A 22578-nucleotide genomic window follows, 5' to 3' on the forward strand; every position below is an offset into this window, starting at 1 on the left:
AATACATTGCCCTGCTATGGTAGGATATACTTTCCTTAACATTACCTGAGAAAAAGTAAGCCATTTTTGTCTTAGCTGGCTGTCTGAACCTCCTCAGTAGTTACTGAAGGGGTTGTTTTGTGATAAAGAACTTTCAGGCCCTATGGAGTTTGTTTAAATTTCAGAGATTAAAGAAAAAGGCAAGGGAAACATGTTCCTATCTTTCACATTGCTTAGGCTCATAAAGGTCTTAAAAGCTAGCAAACTAAACTCAAACATCTTGAGGCTCAACAGTGCAGCAGACACTATTAAAACCTCACTCTTAGTGCATCTGACCTGAACTTTACATAAAATAACTTAGAAGATCCTGGTCTGGATTCTGCCCCAGAAGATTATTCATCAGGGCACTGCACTGCTCACTAATTTTGTTAATAATCAAAGTAGTCTGAGGAGTACACATCTGCAAAACTGTCTTTGTCTTACATAAGTAAGTGTTTCCATCTGTCTTCTGAACCAACCTTTTATTTGCAAGGATTGGTACTGAAATAATGCCAGGGGTCTAGACAATGAGAATTTACCCTGCTAATTCATCACCCTTGGTGATGGCAACAGAGACCAACCTCACTGAAAACAGGTACAGAAAAGAACAAAAGATAACAACTCTAGTTAGTCATGAGCTTATTTGGATGAAATGCCTTGCTTTTTCTTCGTGCCTCATGGCTTCATGTCTCTTCCCAGCTTTTCCCAAGCCTGTTGAAAGCCTCTTGATGCTCATAAGCTGCATCATACAGCACAAACCAAAGCAGATTTTAAGGGATAAAATAAAGAGGAGGTAGGAATGGGAGAAGTCATCTCTTCCCTTTAACTTCACAATCAAAGGATGTTTCTCTCAGCTGCCAAGAAACAAAATGTTTCCAGTGCTTTCCTATGAGTTGAGAGTTCAAATGCACTGGGGCTCAGAGCTCTAAATCCTTTAGATCCTCAGGTTTTCTGAAGGGATTAATGAAACTTTCCATCGTGGTACTCTAATCTCTCATAGCCAGTGTTTTGATCATTAGGTATATTATCATTTCTCTGCATATGGAAAGTCCCTTGTAGAACAGATGCTGTCTCTGAACTCACGAGGTATGGACCTCATTTTCAGACAGAAACCAAACACTCGGCACAGATCACAAGTTGTGCGCATAAAGTACTTGGTGACGCTGCCAGTGCCCTAGACAAAGATCAAGGGAGTGGGTTGATTATTCTGCTCCAGACCAGGAAAGTTTCAGAATCTTTGAAGCTGCTTTTTAAGGGCAATCTCTGGCTACCAAACTCAAACCTGACAACCATGTGATACCACAGCAGCTGAAGTCTGAGATGACAGACTCTTCAGAAATTACTTTGAGGAGTATCAGTGTTCACTGGCGCTGCTGATAAAGTTCACATAGGGACAGCTGGGATGGCAGGCTTGCAAAAGTACATTGCCTGAGAGCAGTGCAAAGCTTTACACTGCACCTAAAAAAATAAAGAGGCTTCTTTCCTGTTATCACATCTATTAAATTGAAGTTCTAGAAGTTTTCCTGTGTTCACTGACTTCAGGCAAGTCATTGTGGACAGCTCTGCCTGTTCTGCTAGGATTGCAAGCGATTAACAATTTATTGGGTAACAAGCACTTCAGATCTTCATCTAGAATCAAAACAGAGGTCAGTGGACATTTCTACAATAGAAAAAAAATGTGAATCAATAACAGCAACCTATAAAGTGAATTGGCTGATATAGAAGACCTAATATCCGCACTATAGATGTTTTTGGAGGGTTTATCTTTAGACTACCTCCAGTTTGGAGCCATGGACTACATGCAGCTGGAATGTGTCTTCTGATTTAGTTTCATCTGAAAAGACTGAAGCTCTTGTGCTCTGAGATTGCTGCACAATGTGAGCTGAAGCAACCTACCCCTGAGCTGAAAGGAACAGGGAGGTAGCTGCACCAAACAAGCCTTGCGAGGAATCAGTCCTCCTTGCAAGCCTAAGTACAGAAGTATATCTGATCCTACTTCCTACAGCAAGAGAAGGGATCTGAATGGCTTGTACTGGCTAACACTGAATCAACCTAATTTTCCTACAGGTAAATGAAAGGAGCCAGACTTTTTGATACTTACTGGCTTTAAGGATTCGGTGGATTTTGGCCTCATAGTAATTAAAAACATTCTTCTGAGTACTATTCAGGAGTTCCACCTCGTACACTGCAATAGACAACAACTGTATGAGGCCAGATGGAAACAAGAAATTGCATCCAAAACCTGAAAAATAGGTATGCTTTTACCAGATGTCTCTACAGACCCCTGTGTACCATCTGTTCACAAATCATGGGGGTATGAAAGACAACAGGATAGTAATCCTGAATACCTAGTATGCTTTTAGAAAGTCAGGTCATCAGTCAGAAAATCATCAACCTCGAGATTGGTATTCTTTTTGTGTATATTATTTTTTTTTAAAGAATCTCATGTATGATTGATTGGGTTTTCACTTTTTTTCCTGTCCTCTGTCAGCATCTAACTTACTGAAGCTGATGAACCAGTTTTCATTCAGTAGCTCTTCCAACTTTCCATCCAAAGAAAAGGCCAGAAATGTAAATTAACAAAGGAGAAAATATTTATCTGGCTCTGCAGAAGGAGTCACTGAACTGTGGCATGCCATGCCAAGTCTACTCTTTATCTCCATCCTGCAACATTAGGGATGTAAGGGATGGTGTTGCTCACACCACAGGTCTTTTCGAAACCATGTAACATGATGTTGCTCATTCCCCAGCATCCCATTGCATCTTTCCATGGCTTTTAATTTTCCCTTTCACCCCCCTGATGACTGTGATAACACACAGCGTTGTTTCATCAACTCAGCTTCTAGGCCAAATACAGAAACCTCACCCATTTCAGGAGAGGGGCATATAAAAATAGAAATTTATCTTTATTAAAAAGAACAATGTTTAAACTAAATTGACAGATGTCTTTCATGCCTTACCATAATCTGCAATAGGGTAGTAGCAGACAAAACTAGAGCGTGACATTTGCGTTACAGTTTTACTGAAAGTTGATTTTTGTCTTGGGCAGGGACCTAGAGTGAAGAAAATAAATCATAGAATGGTTAATGTTGGAAATGACTTTAAGATCACCCAGTTCCAACTCCCCTGCCATGGGCAGACACCTTCCACTAGATCAGGTTGCTCAAGGCCCCGTCCAACCTTGACCTTGAATGCTGCCAGAAATGGGGCAGCCACAGCTTTTCTGAGCAACCTGTTCCACTGGCTCAGTGTTCTCATACTAAAGAATTTCTTCGTTATATCTAATCTTATCTCTTCCTTATATATAAATAAATGATACATCTGTCTGAGTAAGCATAGATATTTAGATAGATATAGTTTACACATACTCATTTACTCAACATTATAACAGAGAATAAAGTAAAATGGCAGAACAACTTTCTTAGAGGTGTGTTGGAGGGTTTTTACACACGTATTCAACTATCAAGTCAATCCTGGATATCTTAACAAAAATTTTTCTGTTTGGTACCAAACATACTAGAGGATGCTTTGACTCCTGTATTATTTAGAAATAGCTATCTTATCTTAGAGTGGTCTATGTAGCCATTCCTTACCTTCTGCACACTGGCAAACATTGACGTGGCACACCTTTGAAAGCATGGCACTGTTCTTAGGAGCACTGTAGAACACGCTGCACTTTCTGTCTATGGAGAAGAAACAAAATGGTTTTCCTCAGAGAGCTCCATTGGAAAAACCTATGCAGTAGAAGTTACATTTGAAGGTCAACTATTCCTTGGTCCAGATAAGTAAGGGCATTAAGGGGTTAGATGCACATCAGCAGTCCACAAAGGCCTATAGCTTAGGCACCTAGAGTTCAGGGATCTCCTCGCCTTTCAGCTGGGCAGCAACCTGGATTTTTGCTTCTGTGGGTTCTGTTGTTGCTGTTGTTTGGTTGGTTTTGGGGTTTTTTTTGGTTTTGTTATTGGTTGTTGGGTTTGTTTTTTTTTTAGCTGTACTCTTCCTTTTCTTTTTTTTTTTTTTAATTTCTTTTTTTCTTGTGAAAAGCATCTGTCTTAAGAAGCATCTTCAGACCATAAAGCTACAGTGAGGATATCACTGTTTCAGGGAGAGGAGATAAGATCACCAAGAGTTAGTGGTTTAAATGTAGTGTAAACTGTCCTGGATCCCTCAGCTTCAGGCAAAGTAGAAATTTGGCCTAATTTTCAAATATTGTTTACATAACTCTGCCAAATGGGGATGATTTGCATTTTACCTTTGAGTGGGGAATGAAACTGATTCCCCCAGCAAACACAGTACATAAGGCAAACTTCTAAGGTTGCCAATCTTAGAGGCATAGAAAGACAGCCTAACCAAAAACAAACGTGAATAGAACACAATTAAAAGCACCATGAGAAACAGGAACTCGGGAAACCTGATTGAAAAACCTGTGAGTGTTAAAGTTTGTATTTTCAGTTCATTTGTAATAAAGGCCTTTCCTGAGAGGGTCTCTATCTAGATGATCTTAAGCCATGGCAGTAGAGGAGACAGAATTCGAGGCAGGTTATATTAACACTCAACAAAATCATGTGGTTTCACACACTACATCGAAACCACCTTGCTATGGACTGGAGCTTGTTCTTGAGGGTCTCTTTTTCAATCAGTTATGTATGATTTTTCTGTGCCCTTACCTGGGTTGTAAAAATCATAAAAGATGGCATTTGCTGGCTGAACCAAGCCCATAGGATTGATTTGCTTTGCTCCAAATGATATACAATCTGGGTCTGGTCCGCTTGTAATCTGGAGGAAAAAAGAACAATAGTTATGACAAGTAAATTAACTCTTTCTGCCCAGTCAGTTCCTTATTCATTGCTGCCTGTACTAGCTGCTGAATGCTTGCTTCTGATGGCACAGGTGAGTTAATCCTGGTAGCTGCAGTCTCAACCTGAAGAAGGCGCTTCTTTCCATGATTTTATTGGGAGACTTTGTGGATGAGATAAGCCTGGTAAAGGCAGTTTTGTGAGATGTGTGCAAGTCTTCTCTCCCTGAAACTGTTCGTTCCAGGCTCACATCATCACTACTTTGGGGTTTACTTTCTTGCTTTTGCCTAAAGCCGCCTTGCATAGGAGTAGTGGTTGTAATATATGTTCACAGCCTATCCAGTACTGTTAACACTATTTTAATCCTGGACAAAAAGCATCTCTTCTGAGTAGAGAGGACTTGTCTTTTATGGCCAAAGCCCAAATCTCAAACATGGACTACATCTCCTGGAATATAGAAAGGTGGAGGATGAAGGTGCATGTTTCACTTCTTCTTCACCCTGTTTCAACTGAGCTGTTCAATAATAATATATCACAAAAAGCACAGGAAGGTAATGGAGTGTGAAAATCAATAATGATTAGGTTTAAAATGAAATTTATATATGCTATCTGAAACAGATATGGGCAGAGATTGGAAAATCATTGGGTTTTCTTACCTCACCAAAGTATAGCAAAACCTTTCCTTCCTTGTACTCATAGTGCTGAATGTACTGGTCTGAAGACTTCACCAACTGCAGGAAAACAATTAAAATGAGAACAAACCCCTAGCACAACAGGAACACCTTTGCTACTATCCTTTATATTCTGGTTTGCTTTGTTCAGCTGTTTGCTTTGTTCTGCCCTCTTTCTTCCTCCTTAAAGGAGACAGTCCTTGAGAGCATGAACCTGAGCAAACCTTCCCCAGCTGTGCAGGCTCCAGAACCCAAAACTATGCAGCCACCTTTGCAGAGCGCTGTGGCTCCTCTCCCTGTCACTGTGCCCTCCCAGCAACCACCTCAAGAAGATGTGCTTGCTTTCTCCCCTGCAAGCACAGGACAAACTGTCCTGGCATGTTTCAAGACAGCAGTGTCAAAGGGGAAGAAATATTTGTTAAGGATGGGCATATATTTAAGTGCCCTGCTGTGCCTTGCTTTCATTTCTATTAGAAGGGACTGAGAAGGCTGAACTCTGTTCACCACAAGTTTTTAATTTCTTGTACATATTCAGTAAATATTTATTAGAACAAGAATAATGAGTGGTGAGGCACTGGAACGGGTTGCCCAAGGAAGCTGTGAATGCTCCATCCCTGGCAGTGCTCAAGGCCAGGTTGAACAGAGCCTTGGGTGACATGGTTTAGTGTGAGGTGTCCCTGCCCATGGCAGGGGGGTTGAAACTAGATGATCTTAAGGTCCTTTCCAACCCTAACTATTTTATGATTCAAATGAAAATAAGTCTACCAAAAATCTGTTTTCCTTTCTTTATTCTAATATTGGTAATATTTCAAAAGACAAATTTTTTATAGAAAAGGCTATAGAAGATTGAACATAAAAGTGTGTTTCTAACCTGATCGAGATCCTTTGTGTCAGGTTCCAAGCCACTCAGTAGAGGGAGATCTACCAGGGACATCTTTGGTGGATTGGAACCTGTGGACCTTTATAAGGGAGACCATTACCAGTAAACATCTGCACTAAACAGCCAGCTTGTTCTGAAGAGTTTGGCTCTTCAGGCTTGCTAATGGTGAAACAAAATATTTTGCTCTGTATAATTTTCCTAAGTGAATTTTGAATTGAAAATTAGTTGCTGCCTCTTTAAAAGTCATGGAGCAAAGTTAGTGATCTAAACTTGTCAAATGGTCACACAAAAATCAGGTGTCTTGCCTGAGCTTGTCATCTAGGCTTTCTTTATAGTTGATAGGCAGAAACAATCACCTTCAAAGGACAGTTAATCCCACCATAAAAGCACTGTTGAAGACAGAGAAGGCAAACAGCACTGACAAAGTATCTGTTCTCTATAACCTAGAGTGTGGAGACAGGAATTGAGTCTATCCAATCTTCAATGCTGTAACTATCAATTAGGTAAATACATTAGATTTCCAAACTTTTCTAATTCTTTCTTCTCAAAAATCAGGTAGTTGCATCATTGCTAGAAAATTAAGTTGTTCTACATTCACATAGGGTGCATTGCTGTTAGATATTCTGCATACACTTAGCATTACTTCAAAAACTTATTTTGGTACTCCTTTTCTCATAAGAGATATACTATGGTGCAGAGATGTTTATGTAGTCAGTGCCATCAGGTTTTCTCCTGTGTCTTGACTACAGCAAAGGGAGCTTCGCATTATTGTTTAAGCCTCACCCTAGCACTCAGCAAAGTCCTGCAGAACAGTGGATCTGATAGTTGATGAATGTTACACAGCAATTAATGGGGAAAATTGTGTTTCAGCCAGGACACAAATCATTGAATACACATTTAACTAGGGAGAGTGAAACCGAGGAATTAGGGTAACCTCAGTCCTCCCCTCATTGTTAATGCCACTGTCTGGGAGAGGGGACAAAACCCACTGTCTCTGAGGCTTTGTCGAAACTCAGTGGAAAAGCTAAATTCTGGGAAGCATAACCTGCTTCTGCCACTCTTCATCTCTCTAGAAGGGGAACTGAGGACAGCCACCACTTTGTGGTTCTGTGATCCTTGCCAGACTGTGAAAGGGAGCAAACCCAAATGTTTCAGTGTTACTCTGCGTGGGAGGATTTCTTTCTCACTAACTCTGTCTTTGCCTACTTCTTGGTTGCCGCAACAGGATACCCCTTGTGCTTCTTTGTCTCCCAGATAGTAGTAGACATCTTTTCATTTTTTATGAGGCCAAAGTATGCTCATGAAGGAAGGAACAGCATCTCTCCAGAAAGCCATAAAACTCCGTAAACATGTTATTACTGTATTCCAGTCATATCTACTTTATTTAATAAAAGACTTCTAATGATTACCCAGCCAGGTGCTTTAGAGTTTCCCCAGAGTCTGATGGGGCAGAATCTGCAATGGACATTTGAGGTCTATGTAAACTGTGTAAACTTAATACTCTGTGTGGAAACCTTTTCTTCTGCCATGGGAAAGAGAGCACACTCACCATGTGCGTGTACTCACAGAAGATCACCAGGTTGGATGCTGAGATTGCAGATGTGAGGGTGACCAAGAAGAATTACAAAATATTAATGCATTTTACAATGAAGAGCTGATCTTGCAGACCTACCTGACACAGACTTTGTACTGCAGCAGTTCTGTTTTACTGGGAAAGACCACATCCCTTTTCCTTCTGCTGTGGATATCAAACCACTCTATTTCAGACTGTGGCTCAAACGCACTGTTTTCTGCATCAAATGAGTCCTCATAATCATTGTTTTCATCGTAGTATGCATTTTCTGGAGGTGACAGACATGGTCAGCCATGCACAAATTTGACTGAGGACCTGGTAACTTGGCTTCTTTTTGTATAATGATAAATACCAGTGGGCAACCATGCCATGTCTATGGGTTTTGTAAGTTTGCTGTATATCATCTCAGCATTTCTAATTAATTCAGAGTTAAAATTTTAGGGGTAGAGAATAACCGACAGATCTAGCTAATAACTGGGTCTAGGCTATGCATAAATATGTAAAGGACAATCCCTACCTCCAAAAGCTAGCTATTCAAACAGAAAAAAAAAGGAGACATAAGCAGAGAGGATGATGCATACACACACCAGGGGATGGAAAACACAGTCTTGCTCATATGAAAAGACCTATGACAGATCTGCCCAAAAGAAGTTTAAGGCCACATGGTGGGTCCCTTATTATCCAGGGAGCTGAGCTGGGCTCTCCTCTTATGGCAGTCAGGAGCACCATGAAAGATGGTCTCCCAATATTGTCTCCCAATAACAAAGATGAGTTACTAATAGTACTTGTGTACCTATTAGGTACTTGCTGCACCTACAGTCACTCAGATAGTTATTGAACTATTCCAAAATATTAATAAGCTGAAAGAAACAATATCGAGGTAAAGTTCAGAGGCCTCTCTCTTTCCTTATTTCATTCATTTGTTTGCACTTTCCAAGTTTGGAAAGCCAATGAGTATCATCAGCAGCTGTCTAAATGTGTCATCTTTGAGACCCAACCACTTCCCTTTTCACTCACCAGAGTACTTAATGTTCCCTTCCATTTCCACTGTCAAAATCAAATCATTACATGTGTTGTTCTTCAGCTCAGATGACCAGTACACTTTTAATATCTAAGATGAACACATAAACAGAAAAACACTAAAAATATTGTTTAAATGACAAGGGGTTTACTCATCCAGCAAATGTTGATGGGAGTGTGGAGAGAAACACCAGTCTCCCAGAGGCACATACTAGTTGCAGATTACTGTCATGGGTATAAGCAGGAGAGGTCCCAAGTGCAAATTATAAATAGTGTGGCACCTTTGAGATAACTCTCCATTCCCAACCACAAAGGGCGTCTTTCAAACTCCAACCACTTCTATCAGTATTGACATTTAATGGACTTAAAGTTATAAGCAGTTAAAATTGTTTGCCCTGATGGACAGTCTGTAAGCCCTGAATTTTAGAAATTTGGAGGTAGGAACAGGAAGGATAAAGGATGCTGTTTTCAGAAAGGGATTAAAAGAAGTCCAGCTGGACTCTGAAATTCTGATTTAAAGCTTACACTCATTGTTCCATTTCCTCTGCCATGTACAGACACTTCAAGTTTTCTCCCAAGTTCAAACTGCAGACAAAGGCATAAAGGAAAAAAAAAGAAAATATTTAGTCTGTGCTCAGCATTTGATCTATTTTTTTCTTGCAATCTTAGTGCTCTTCTATTCCTTTAACCCTAAGAACTGGAGTAGGGAAAACCTTTAGCTATAGAAGGAGTTATGAGACCTCATGTCATCAGATTTTTAATATACTGTGCTACTTTCCTGGGTCCCAGGAGACACATTTTCCTAACTTCATTCTCTCCTCTGTAGCCTGGATTTGACATCTTAACAGGTCCCTACACACTGAATATCAGAATATTTCCCTTCTTTCTCATTCCCTAGCAAGACTTAGTCTCCTGGCTGCTCTTCACTACTGGGGGAGATTCACATCACCAAAATCCTCTAAGAGGTCTGAGAGAGCTTCTGAAGTGTGCTGCTAAGCTTCTGCTGAGATTTTTATTCTTTAAAAATATCCTGTTTTACAGATTAAGGTATTAAAACTATTATAAAATAGCTACATTGTAATTGCTTAACATTGCAAAACCTAAACCAGATGAGCCAATGTTTCTCTTGTTTGAGGAAAAAAAGCTTAACGCAATGGATGGTTGTGTACCTCTAGCTCCTTCTGAATTGCTTCATCAGTATCAGTCAGAGTAATACTGTAGTCTTTTTGTCTTCCAGGTGTTCCCAGTTTTACAGTCAGGTTGGTAGGACCAGTGTTCAATGTCTGTATGCTGTATGCTGACAGAGCTTCTAGGGCCACCACTGTGTCCTAAGTGAGAAAGAAATGCAAAATAACTAGCAATTATGCCAGGTTATTTCAACAGTATGTAAGATGACACGATCAGTAACCTGGAGCAATTATTCAGTTTTATGTATTTTGCTGCTTTGAAGTTCTCCTGTATCTCTCTATTTCTACATGCACAGACTATTCACCTCATTTTCCAGCTTCTTCTTTTATCGTTTAAATGCTAAAACCACTGGAGTTCTGACCTTCATTTATCATAAGTCTTCATAATGACAAAGAATCTTTGCTGGCTTATATCGATTTTATTTTGGACCATTTTTATTAATGAGCAAAATTTTTAGTGCTTCATACACCCAACAAGTTTGGGATTGCAAGAAATCTGGAGAGGTACATTTTACAAGGGCATGTAGGGATAGAACCAAGGGGGAATGGCTTTAAGCCAAAAGAGGGGAGATTTAGATTAGATATTAGGAAGAAATTCTTCACTATGAGAGTAGAAAGACACTAGAAGAGGTTGCCCAGAAATGTGGATGCCCCATCCCTGGAACTGTTCAAGGCTATGTTGGATGGGCCTTTGAGCAACTTGGAAGGCAGGGGGGTTGGAACCAGATGATCTTTAAGGTTCCTTCCAACCCAAACCATTCTATGATTCTATTATCAACTGTTATGATGCTATCAAACCAAAATGAAGAAGTCTTTATGGGGCTTCTGTTTAGTTCCCTCTCCCTGGAACTCCACCCAGACTGTTGGTCAGGCACCTGTGTAGAGCAGTATCCTCCACCGTAGTTCCTTCTTTCTGTCAGCCACGTAGCGATAGGCTTTGCATAATCCATGTCTTTCAGGAGCAATGTTTGAAGCAATGCATAGGCAGTGGTTTCCACTGAGACTGCATCATTGCCATTTCCCCAGTAGCGTTGCTGCATTGCTGCAAGAATAACTCAGTGCTGAATCCCCTTGGTAAAGACATTTGCCCAAAATAACTATTGTTCAACACAGGAGATATTTCATATCATAGTGCTGAGGAGCCGTCATAAGAGCAACAAACCATTTGTACAGTAGAGATAATGGAAAAGGAAACACACAATTTTCAATTTTGACTTATCCAAAAGTCGAAGTCCATTAGACCATAGTCTAATGATCCCTTTGTACAGTGATGCCCATCTGATAGAGTGGTAACACTGTGTCTGGTGGTCCCTGATAGATAATAGTATTAATTATGGCCAGAAATCCAGTCTTGCTTGAACTATGGATATTAAACCATAATGTATTTACCAAATGAATTAGGAGAAATTAATAGTGTGTCAGTGAAGCCACATAACCGACTGACTCAGCATTGACCACAGCTGCTCGCTGAGGGGGGAAAGAGGTGACAACCATGTGGAACTGGAACAAAGCACACAGAACTGGTGTGGGGCTGGAAAAGGCAGTTTGTCTGTTGATCACAAATCCAGTCTAGACTGCTGCCATATGTAGCTCTTCATTCTTATTTACCCATCAAAAGTTTCTTATTTCTCAGCTGGCTTGGACTTTTTTTTTTTGTTTGTTTTAAATGCACTTTAGGGGTGTGGAAAATTTTGTTGACAGCAAGAGAAGAAGTTAAATGACTATATACCATGATTCTGTCAAATTCCAGTATCAGATGAGATGACATTCCAAACTTCACAATGCTAATAGTGATATTCGTTATACAAATGATATATTACAATTTCAGCACTGAAATATTCAATTTTGTAATTTAAGTATATTACCCATGCACATACATGCCTCTGTAAAACTAAACAGTCTTCATTTACTTGAATTTGGTTTGCTCATGTAGGAGTGCTCAAAGTGCTTGAATTAGGAAAAGTACTTTCTAAATGAACTTTTAAGAATGGTCACCAGTACCTGCATCAAAACCAGAACAGCCCCTTAATTTTTCTTTTGCAGACTGGGCTTCTTTACTATCAGCCTGCACAAGTGTCAGAGCATAAGCAGTGATGGCTGTAGAATAGCAGTTAGTACTTCTTGAAAGCTGATTTTTCATGTAAGCCACTGCTCCTCTAATCGTTTGTACCTGTGAAAACATAATGGATCCATTTAAAAAGGTCATTCAGACCTATTAACTGTTGCTGCTGGGAAGAGTATTAGGAAATTAGAATACATCATTGTAGTAATTTTTGAGAAAATTTTAATAATTTTATAATAATATAGTGATTAAAGCTATTGATGATGGTGCGTGTAGGTTGAAACACCTTGTACATTAGGCCACGGCATCTTTTCCTATCCACCACAGATTGTAAACAGACTTTTACTTCCTCATTTGCAATACTTAAAAACAGCAGGGTGGACATACTGTTTGCAATAGCCTTCAAACTTAAACAGTCAGGCTTCCTACCACATCAGGTGACTTGAAGACCTGTAAAGTCTGTTGCAGTGCTATAGTTACAAAGGCTGTCAAAGCCAAATCCTCTTCTGCTGACCCAATGCCTCCCTGAAAGATGAAACATGAAAAGGAAAAGTTAAATGTACATGTACACATTTTTACAAAACACAAGGATCTCAGGATTAATTTCCTAAGTGCTCTAGAGGCATAGGTCAGCTACAAAATGATCTAAGACTGGATTAGAAGATAAAGGTGGTGAAGGCTAGCTATGCATCTTTGACATAACAGACATTTTAACAAGTTATTCTTACATTACAGATTTTGTACTTCTTACATTGCAGGTTTCTTTTCTTTAGATACATTTCTTGTTATTCAACAGCTCACAGTATTCTTTTAAATCCCTAACAACCCTAGATGTGGAACAAATTCTTCTAAATACGGATGACCTACCTGCATAGTCCTGTCCAATACTGGGTGATGGTCATGGAATGAATCATCTGGCTGCTGTTGATTGACCAAATAGGAAATTGAGTTGTGTATGTGACTGTCCTGGACACTAATGTATTCTCTGCTCCTTGTGAGTACTTTAACAATAAATGCAGTTAACCTGCACAAAAGAAAATTTTTCAAACATGTGCTGGCATGTATTTATAGAAGACTATATTGGCAGGAAAATAAACATACTAATTTTGTACATAGACTCATATTCGATACAGTGCACTTGTTGGAACCTAGTGAGTTATCACTTGTCATCAGTGTGAAAATTTCTAGTCTGTGGCAAATGCAAAACAATCAGTTGCTCAATATAAATCTCCTTCATCAAGGACTAAATGTGCTCAGAGACTTACAGGGCTGATCATCTACGACAAAGTTATACAGGCAGCACCATGGCCACCAGAATTTGAAAATCCAGCCCTCCTAGATCCAACTTCTGATGCATTAAATGATAATAGATTTATTTTGGGGAAAAAAAAAAAAAAAAGAAGAAAAATACACTTACCATACACTACTGGGAGTTGTTTTAAATGCTCCATAGGATCCATCTGCCTTTTGAAACTCAAGAATTCTAGTATAACCTGCATGGACAGAACAGCACATAATTGTTCAGAGAATACATATATTTCTTAGGCATTTTGATACCTCACTTGTATTGACAGGGACATGTTCAGTATTGACTACTGGAAGAGTACATGGAGGTCTTCACTGGTACATTAAAGAGAAAATGATTGTATCAGCAGGTGTTTGACAGAAGGTGCTCTGTCTTGTTTGACTTAATTGAGCCATGAAAATAGCCTGAAAACTGCAGGCATCTGTAGCTAAAAAGCATTTTCTGTGCAGTGAATCTTGGGAAACTTATTTCCTATTACTGAAAATTTTTCAAGCTCCTGACTTCATGGTGCATAGAATCAAAAACATATACAAACCATCAACTCTTGCGTAAGACATCGGCTTAGAAATCATGATTTGTGGACTCTGATCTTGACTGCGATTATCTTGACAAAGTGTATATCATAGCTACACAACTCATTTTCTACTCTGGTGAACTTCAATAAGAATCAATAAAAGCATAACATACGGACTAAATGCTCCTGACAATACCAAATACTCATCAGCAGGACTTTATGTCACTTTAGGCAATCTTAGATAAATAAGCAATAAGACCTCCATTCAGCTACTGTTAGCATATTTTTGTCTCTGTTTATACCCTCATTTTTCACTGATGAAATGTGTGTCACATGTTGTCCAAAGATCTTGAAAGCAGGTGCATTATATTGCTTTATACCATGTGCACACCATTCTAGTTAGAAAAAGCAACACTGATAACTCTTGAGCTCTGTGTTAGTCCCTGTGAGCTGGAACACCTATGCTTCCACATGCTGTGGTCCTGGCTTTGCTGTACAGTTCGATCATGTCTTCAAGTGTGCTCTTTAAGAAGCAGCCTTGCAGCTGTCCTCTCCCTAAGGAAACTCCCTCCTGGGTTGGTCCAAGGCTGCTGGAGTCATTCTAGCTTGTGTAATGAATACATGAGTGTGGAAGAGAAAATCTGAATATCATGATTACCACTGTTTCCTTAGTGATACTTCTCTTGTCAACTAGAGACATCTCCAGCAGGGGTATCTCCATCTCAACTGGCCATCCTAAGGATTGTCTATGATCCATGGGGAGAAATAAGGACTTTTAGGACATGATTAGTCTTGATCTATTTTGCACATCTACATTAGGAGGAAATGAACAACCGGCCTTTTCTGTCCATTTACTCTGAAAAGAGTAGACATTGATCAGCTCAGATTTTACTTTTTCTTCTAAATTAGGTAAGAGGGACGGTGGACTGTGAATGTCAATACTGCACAATGTCAGATGTGGGCAGTTAGTCTTCTAAATCCCCATCAGCTCTGTTCCATGTCTGCAGATAATCAGAGGCATTTTTGTGTGCCTATGTTAAGACAATGCTCACTCCTTTGGCAAGATTCAGTGAAAAAGGATAACAAAGATGCTGTAGGTTGTTCTCTGGTTTTGTTTTTGTTGTTTTTTTTCTGTTTTGGCTTGGGTTTTTTTTCATACCTTTTTCAATCATGCTAATGGCTTTCTCCTTCTGTTCAGGGTTAAAGTTCACCCACTGCTCACTGGCATTCAAGTACTCAATAGCATAGACTGCAGGGGCCATTTTCACCATTGTTTGCTCTGCACAGCCTGTGGGCACTTGAATAAGTTTCTCAACTCCATTGAGACTAAGACAATTTCCAACAGACTCGTCCATAATATTTCCTGTTGTAAAAAATACAAGCCATAGTGCATATCATGTGTAAAGCTAGCTAGTGCAACATGAAGAAAGATCGTACTAACTATAGGTTGGCACTCCAGCATGGCCCAATACTTCTCTTTATTAAATACTCTTTTCAGCTACTTAAGACTTTGTAAAGATGGTGGAGAAAAAGGTGCCAGGCCCTGGGAAAGCTGGAGTAAGGAAACTGGAGCAGTAAAGGAGCATGAAGGAGAAATAGTCCTGAGACTACTGGAGTCAGGGAAGCAAGGAAAGCAGGAAAGACTGGTAATTCAGATTTGAGCTGAAAAAGTCTTGTCAAACCAGATCTGATCCTCCCACAGGAGGCAAAATGATTGTGCCTTGATCATCCCAAACATTTTGCAGAGTTTGGTTTGTTTTTCCTCTCTGCAATTTTCTCATTTGGTGAATTCAAGCATCTCCATACCTTAGAACAGCGATTTCAAATGGAAGCCAATAATCATTGTGTCTAGAATGCATTAACTTTCATTTTCCGGGAAAAAATATTCTAATCATTAATAAGAGTACTTGCTAGTACATGTTTTTAAAATACATATACATGAGCATATATATATGTATAAAATTATTTGATTAAATGAATATGTTATTGTAGATATCTTCCCTTCAGAAAAACAGAACTTTCACGTCAGTCTGGCATCCTTATTTGTGAAGACTAAAGCAGTTTTCTACAGACCTACATGCAGTGTGAGGTTATTAGAGAAGGTGAACCCTTCCCTTCTTCTCTGGCCTTCCCATAAATTTAGCCTGAGCACAGTGAGGTGGGAAAGGACTACATAAAGGTTTTATCCAGTACAAGTGAGAAGGAGTACTTAGAAAGAGGAAAGGTACTGTATCAGCCTTCGGGCTGTTTTGTTTTGTGATCTGGGCATGTAGCACAGCCCATTTGAGCCATAGCCGAAAAACTAGGAAGGAATGGAGACTGGACATTCAGGAATAAGCAACACAAAGGGGGATGTCTTTTGTCACCTATGGAGAAGATATTGACAAAAAATTCCATTTACCTTTCAGGCTAACAAACACGTGACTATCAGAATCCGGTACCATATCAGATGGTCTGTTCAGGTCCAGCGTATGGGACTTTACTGTAAACAAATAGTAAATAGAGATCTACATCTAGGCTTTTTAAACCTAAAAACCTAAAGTGCAATTTTAGAACATGTTTTTCATTAAGCATCTCACAGCTGATGGCAATTAGAGCAAAAAGGTCATCAGAAATGTTAAATAGAAATTTATGAGAAGAAATATACTTATCTTTTTGAAGTTGATTTAGTTTTTAATCGTTAGCAGTATTTTTTGCCTTAAAATGAGGCTTGGTTTTAATAACTTATAAGAACCATTAGCAAATTAAATAAATGCCTACAATATTTAAAGAATGGTGCTTTGAAGTAAAAAAGTAATACAAATCAATTATAAACATTTAGAGTTAAATGATTTTTCTTCCTTGAATCTTTTTTTTATTGGATTAAGAGATTTGTGACAAGCTCTAATCAAACAAAACAACACTTGTACGTTAAGTATTTAACTGCACCCATCTGATATTTACACCAGGCTTTACATCGCCTGTAACTTACAGTCACTGTTAATGCAAATGGTCTTTTCTTCTCTCTGTAAAACACCTTCAGCCTGCACAATTGAGGAAAGAAAGGTCAAAACTTTTGCAAACACTGGCACCTGAAAGCAAACTGCATGAAAGGTGCAACCTCTGTCCTTCACCAGACCAGCAGGTGGCAGAAATAAGTAATTTTTGAGTGAGATTTCTCAGCAGGTAAAGGTAAAACAATCTACTGAATTATTTTTTTTTTTAATTATTATTATTGACATATTTCCCTGGATGAAATTCCTTTAACCAAAACTAACCCAGAAAAATTAAACTTCAAAGTTTATTCTCAGCTTTGTGAGCTGAGTTTTTTTTGCAAGTCAAGTTCATAGTTGGACTCATTTTTACAAACCTATCATCTATGAAATCCACCGAGTTCTGAGTTCATCCTGTTGGTAAAACTTGAACTTTTTTTTATCTTCGACTTCCATACATCCCTCTTCCTAGAGTTTCTATTTTAATAAAGCTGTTTTTACAAATACCTTTATTGTTTGGTGTACCATTGAACTCTGAGACTCTGTCTATCCTTAGAAAAGTTATGGCCTGTAACAACATCAGGTTCCTGGCACCCCATGCTTCGTCTTTACCTCCATTATGCTGACATTAATGGTGCAGGGATTTATGTTTTGCATTTTTTGTGTAGGTTGAAAATAGCTCTCAGTGGGTGGCTTGCGTATTGTAGTGAGTCTGCCAGTCAGTGTTGACATTTGAAAGTCATCTTTTCTAGAAGTCTGCTCCCTTTCATCATTTTGGAAGAGAAGTAAGGTATTAAATAATTATCACATTTTTGTTTGTCTGTATGTATTTTACCCATGCAATTGTTAAGATTGAAGATACATTAACTAGAAGGAATAAAATAGGGTTTGACTTCATGGCTAGCAGATAGTATTTCCTTCTCAAAATATTGCTAGAGGGACATATTCAATCTTGGCTACATAAGGGACAAAAAAAATTTACAAATGTTGATGAAGCAGGTGGAAGTTAAAGATTACGAGATGAGCACTGACTGCATGAAGGAAGTTGTTGCTGTGTCATAGGTAGAAGTATGGCTTTTTTGCTGTAGAGAACAATTCTTTTCATATTCACTACACACAAGCTCACCACAGGGTTAAATTTCTTCTCCATGCTATAGCTCAGTCCTTGCTGAGATACAGATTTCCTGAGATTGCTTCTAGCCTTATGTTTCTATGATTTCATTCCCTGCACAAGAGCTCTGCACATAGTGACTGTTATATTTGAGGAGAAACACATATTTCCAGGGAAGTGTTCAAAAACCAAGTAGAAAAGGCTCTTAGTGACATGGTTTAGTGGTGGACTTGGCATTGCTCAGGTAAAGGTTGAACTTGATCTTAAAGGCCTTTTCTAACCTGGTTGGTTCTATGATTTATGAAGTGCCTGACCTCAACTAGTTATACCTACCACAACTTTGAGGTTTTTCCTAATGCTATCACTGTGTCCAGAAGATGTCTCAAAAGTAACAATAGTAATTGGGATTTCTCCCACAGTCAGAGGGACAACCGAGAAGTAGGCTGGTGTTGCAGAGTTCCCTTTAGCCACCAGAATCTGCTGCACAGCCTTGTCCATAGCCTCTGTGGTGCACAGCCCCTTCGCTGCTTCCATTGTCACTACAACCTGCAGAGACAAAGCAATGCCTACAATCAGGCCTAGTGCAACACCACACAGGAAAAATACTCCAGTTCTACCACGCCTGTCTAGATAAGAATGGAAAATAAGAAACAAGTATAACAGGAAACTAGCTTTTGCTTAAAAAGCAAAAGAAGCAATGCAGACATTTTGCAAGACAGAAAGCATTTTTCACTTCAATCACCTGAGTTTACTATTCTTCATTTATAAAACGGGAAAACTTTTTCACCAAGAAGTGATCAAATGCTGGCATAGCTTGTCCAAAGAGTTTGTGGGGTCTCCATCTTTGGAGGTATCGTTACCTAATCAGGCAAGGCCCTTGAACAACCTGATCTAACTGGACCTGCTCTGAAAAACAGGTTGGACTAAGACCACTGGAGGTCCCTTCCAACCAAAATTGTTCTATGATCCTATAGTCTGTTAATATTCTTCTGCATTGACTATGGCCATGAAGGTAAATCAGATAGTATTTCTTCATTACACTGAATTTTCAACATAGTTTTGGCATATCTCTGAACCACAGGGAAGTGAGAAGAATAGTACATTTTTATACATCCCAGTTGTACACCATTCAATGTAGTGCAGAAGATACTGGTCAAGCAGAGCTGGCTGAGATAGGAAGAGATGAAAAAATAAGCATCAGCCTGAGGATCATGGAGGCCCTAAGCCCAGTGATAACTGTGGCCATGCCATAGGCAGAGCTGGATAGCTGTCATATGCAGACAAAGTGTGGCTTTCTATTATATGCATAATGAATTTTGAGGCTAACATTGGATTATATGCTAATAATTTACCCCTGTACCCTGTGTATCTGCTTTATCAACAGCTGCATGTTGCCCAGATTGGCAGGCAGCAAAAAAGTAGTCGATTGCTTCAATGAAGGGGGAGAAGACATGCCTGAAGGCAAGGAATTTGGCTGTGTACTATGGTAAATAAAATCCATTTTATACACTAAAATTGATTAGCAGATAGAACTGGATCCTGTCCTTGGGCAGAATTTCAAAATGGAAGCACTATGTCTGCACTGTAGGAGGGCACTCAAATGTGCTTGGGTCATTTACATTAAACTATTACATAGCCATGCATCTAGCTAGATAGATCTCTATAGCAAAACAGTTGGTGGTTAATACTACCTGGACATCATTGGGCAGGTAGTTGTAAATCACTGCTTTTATTTCTAGTTGTTCATGTCGTCTGACTGAGTATGGTAGTCTCAGGGATACAAAAAAGGCTTTGAAAACTGCAAAGGTGTGGGGTTCTGCTACGCAAAATCCTGGGATGAGAAAAAAAAGAGTTGAGAATTACACACTTAACATCAGCTGATAAAAGGTTGAATGTTTAATCAAAAGTCATTGGCTGGGCATCCATGAGTTAAAGAGCAGGAGAGGGAGACAGGTATATCCATTCAACTCACCTGCACTAGAGACCTATCTCAGGAATAGATGATTTGCCCTCTGGAGTCACTGCCATGATTTTTGATTTTTGGTAAAATTTAGCAGGAATGTTTGTAGCTTTTGTGGATGAAATGTGATGCTATTAGCACTAAGTTTCTTGTGGCTTCCTGGCCATGTGGAAGTTAAAATGAGATGGTTCGTAGAATGGAAAGAATAAGCGACAGTTTTGATTGTATAATCCATCCTCCTTCAGAGTCCACTTTGTATTGTTTTTTATAAATGATAATAATTAAAAATATCTATCCCTCAGTTTCTGGCTGGGCTTTAATATGGCATAAAAGACAGGAGTAAATGTCACAACCAAAACACTTTTGTGCTTTCCAGTACAGGCTGTCTCATTCTGTCAACACAACATTGTACTTCTGTTTTAAAAAACATACACTCTCTATTCATCTGTACAAAAAAACACAATAAAATACTCAATATTTATACCTTTTTGTAGAGATATGCTTATTGCCTGAACTTCCCAGGAAGTTACAGAGTCAGGAGCAAAATTTCCTATGCTAAGAAACACAAAATAAAATATATTAGGAAGGATGGATAAAATGCAAACATTTTTATTTGCTGAAGCTTGAGTATTGTAAGGGAAAAAAATAGTCCCTCAATTGTGGAAAGAAAGTACTTCCAAATATTCTGAAGTCATCTGTATCAAACTGATATTTATATACATTCCACTGTAGAAATGCAGACATATTCACCTGGTCATGTAGTACAATACCTATGATTTCCAGGGTTTTTCACTTCTTCAATATTCCACCACCAGCTCTCAGGAAAATAACTCCGCAAGTTGGGAGAGGTTTCATAAAACTCTTCTTCTTGGTCGTCATAGTCTGTAACACAAGAGCGAGGATTCTGTTTGAAGTCTTTGGCTGCTGACCTTACCTTGCCTTGCAAACCTTACCCTTACCCTTGCAGGGTAAGGTTTGTCAGTTTGTCAAAGAGAAAGCAGCATGAAAAATACTCTGAATGAAAGGTCTTCATCTGGGTTTCATCTTGTGCATTAAATAAACCAAACAACCAAACTTAAAGAAGAGAAAAAATGACTAAAGCTTGTCATTGAACAAAGGGCTAATTCTACTTTCCAAGTTCAATGGTCATACACTACCAAACAAAAAACATTCCCCTTTACCAGCGTGTAACAAAGATTTTCCCACCATCCCATATTCATGACAGACTGCACATGAAAGGGAGCTCTGAGAAAAATGGTAGCAGAAATTACACTTGGAATGAGGTCATTGTCAACACAATTTGTTTGTTTGGTTGTTTGGTTTTTGTTTGTTTGTTTTGTGGATTTTTTTTTTGTTGTTGTTGTTATATGATTCCTTTGTGATCAGGGGAACTCTGGGAAGAAGAAAGGATGCAAGGCAAAATTGTCCCTGGCTGAAGCGGCCCCTTCTCACAAGGTAGTGTTTTGGAGGTACTGGGTTGTTATAACAGTAGAATCACTAATAAAATAATGAATCTGAGATCACTCAGAGCCCTGAACAAAAACAACCACCTTCTTCTCTGCTACTCTATTTGCAGCCTCCTGGGGTGCTTCAGCGGCCAAGACCTCCTTCATAAAGCTGTTCTGATGGCTAGATGATTCCTGCCTTTTCTCACCCCAAGAAGTTATTAATCCCACTCTGACCTTCACAATGCACAGTTGTGAAAATGCAATAGAAGCACTGAAATACTGATGTGAAAACTTCCTCCTCTGCCCACAGCATTAAATGCCCCTTAACCCTTCATTGCCACCAAGAGAAAGGCATTTTTCTGTAGACAGTTGCATTCCACAGTTCCTTACGTCGTGCCAAGCCCACTCTGGTCCTAGTCCGCTTTTCCTTCTTTCTGAGGGCTGTGGCTTTCTCACAGCAGTCCTGGAAGGCTCTTCTGCATTCAGGGGAGCCAGCCACTTTTGTTAGCCTTTTCACACAAGAAAACCCCATGGGATTTAATTTCATTCCATCTTGACAGCATTTTTGTAGATCAATGTTTTGATATTTTCTGGCTGCAATATAATTAAAGCCCAGAATTAGTGCTGTAGAAGTAGCATAAAAGTGCTTATCATGCTCATTCCTGTCATTCTTTGCAGTTAGTTGTTATTGCAACAGACCACCTTCAGCTGGGGACCTGTTCTCTGTTCTAAAACCGGTCCACAAACACAGGAGGAAAGCATGGGTCCTATGGCATCCTAGATATTCTATTCTAAGCTTTCTCTTCAAATTCAGACTGTGAATTATAAATGCTTCCTTGGCAGACTGGAATGAGATAACTTGATAGAAATAGCCATAGCAGTGTTCTCCTTGAACAAAGAGACCAATTTTAGAAGTAGGAAAGATTCTGGCTTTAAGTCTTCATGTGTCCTGGCAAGGAAATATAGATTTGTGTACACTGGGGGTTTTTGGGGCTTGTTTGATTTTTTTTTTTTTTTAATTTTGTTTTGGTTTTTATACCAAATACTATACCTGCTCTTC

The 22578-nt window shown here is 39.2% G+C and overlaps 1 protein-coding gene across 1 annotated transcript in view; it reads right to left on the minus strand.

Moving 5' to 3' along the window:
- The window catches only part of LOC308219018 (complement C4-A-like), a gene marked incomplete at its 3' end in the record, with an annotated part of 42261 nt that overhangs the window by 1592 nt on the left and 18091 nt on the right, over positions 1-22578 (minus strand). The window contains exons 17-39 of the mRNA XM_080613555.1: positions 21909-22112; positions 20841-20952; positions 20555-20625; positions 19802-19941; positions 18444-18656; positions 16999-17050; positions 16429-16509; positions 15187-15390; positions 13625-13700; positions 13075-13231; positions 12637-12732; positions 12147-12315; positions 11021-11187; positions 10128-10286; positions 9484-9543; positions 8956-9049; positions 8038-8206; positions 6357-6444; positions 5471-5545; positions 4686-4794; positions 3612-3701; positions 2979-3071; positions 2116-2203 (exon numbers count right to left, since the gene is read on the minus strand). Of these exons, the coding sequence (XP_080469681.1) occupies positions 2116-2203; positions 2979-3071; positions 3612-3701; positions 4686-4794; positions 5471-5545; positions 6357-6444; positions 8038-8206; positions 8956-9049; positions 9484-9543; positions 10128-10286; positions 11021-11187; positions 12147-12315; positions 12637-12732; positions 13075-13231; positions 13625-13700; positions 15187-15390; positions 16429-16509; positions 16999-17050; positions 18444-18656; positions 19802-19941; positions 20555-20625; positions 20841-20952; positions 21909-22112 (2767 nt within the window). The remainder of the gene's footprint in view (positions 1-2115; positions 2204-2978; positions 3072-3611; positions 3702-4685; positions 4795-5470; positions 5546-6356; positions 6445-8037; positions 8207-8955; positions 9050-9483; positions 9544-10127; positions 10287-11020; positions 11188-12146; positions 12316-12636; positions 12733-13074; positions 13232-13624; positions 13701-15186; positions 15391-16428; positions 16510-16998; positions 17051-18443; positions 18657-19801; positions 19942-20554; positions 20626-20840; positions 20953-21908; positions 22113-22578) is intronic.

The sequence above is a fragment of the Psittacula echo genome (assembly GCF_963264785.1).
Source record: "Psittacula echo genome assembly, chromosome: 3".
NCBI lineage: Eukaryota > Metazoa > Chordata > Aves > Psittaciformes > Psittacidae > Psittacula > Psittacula echo.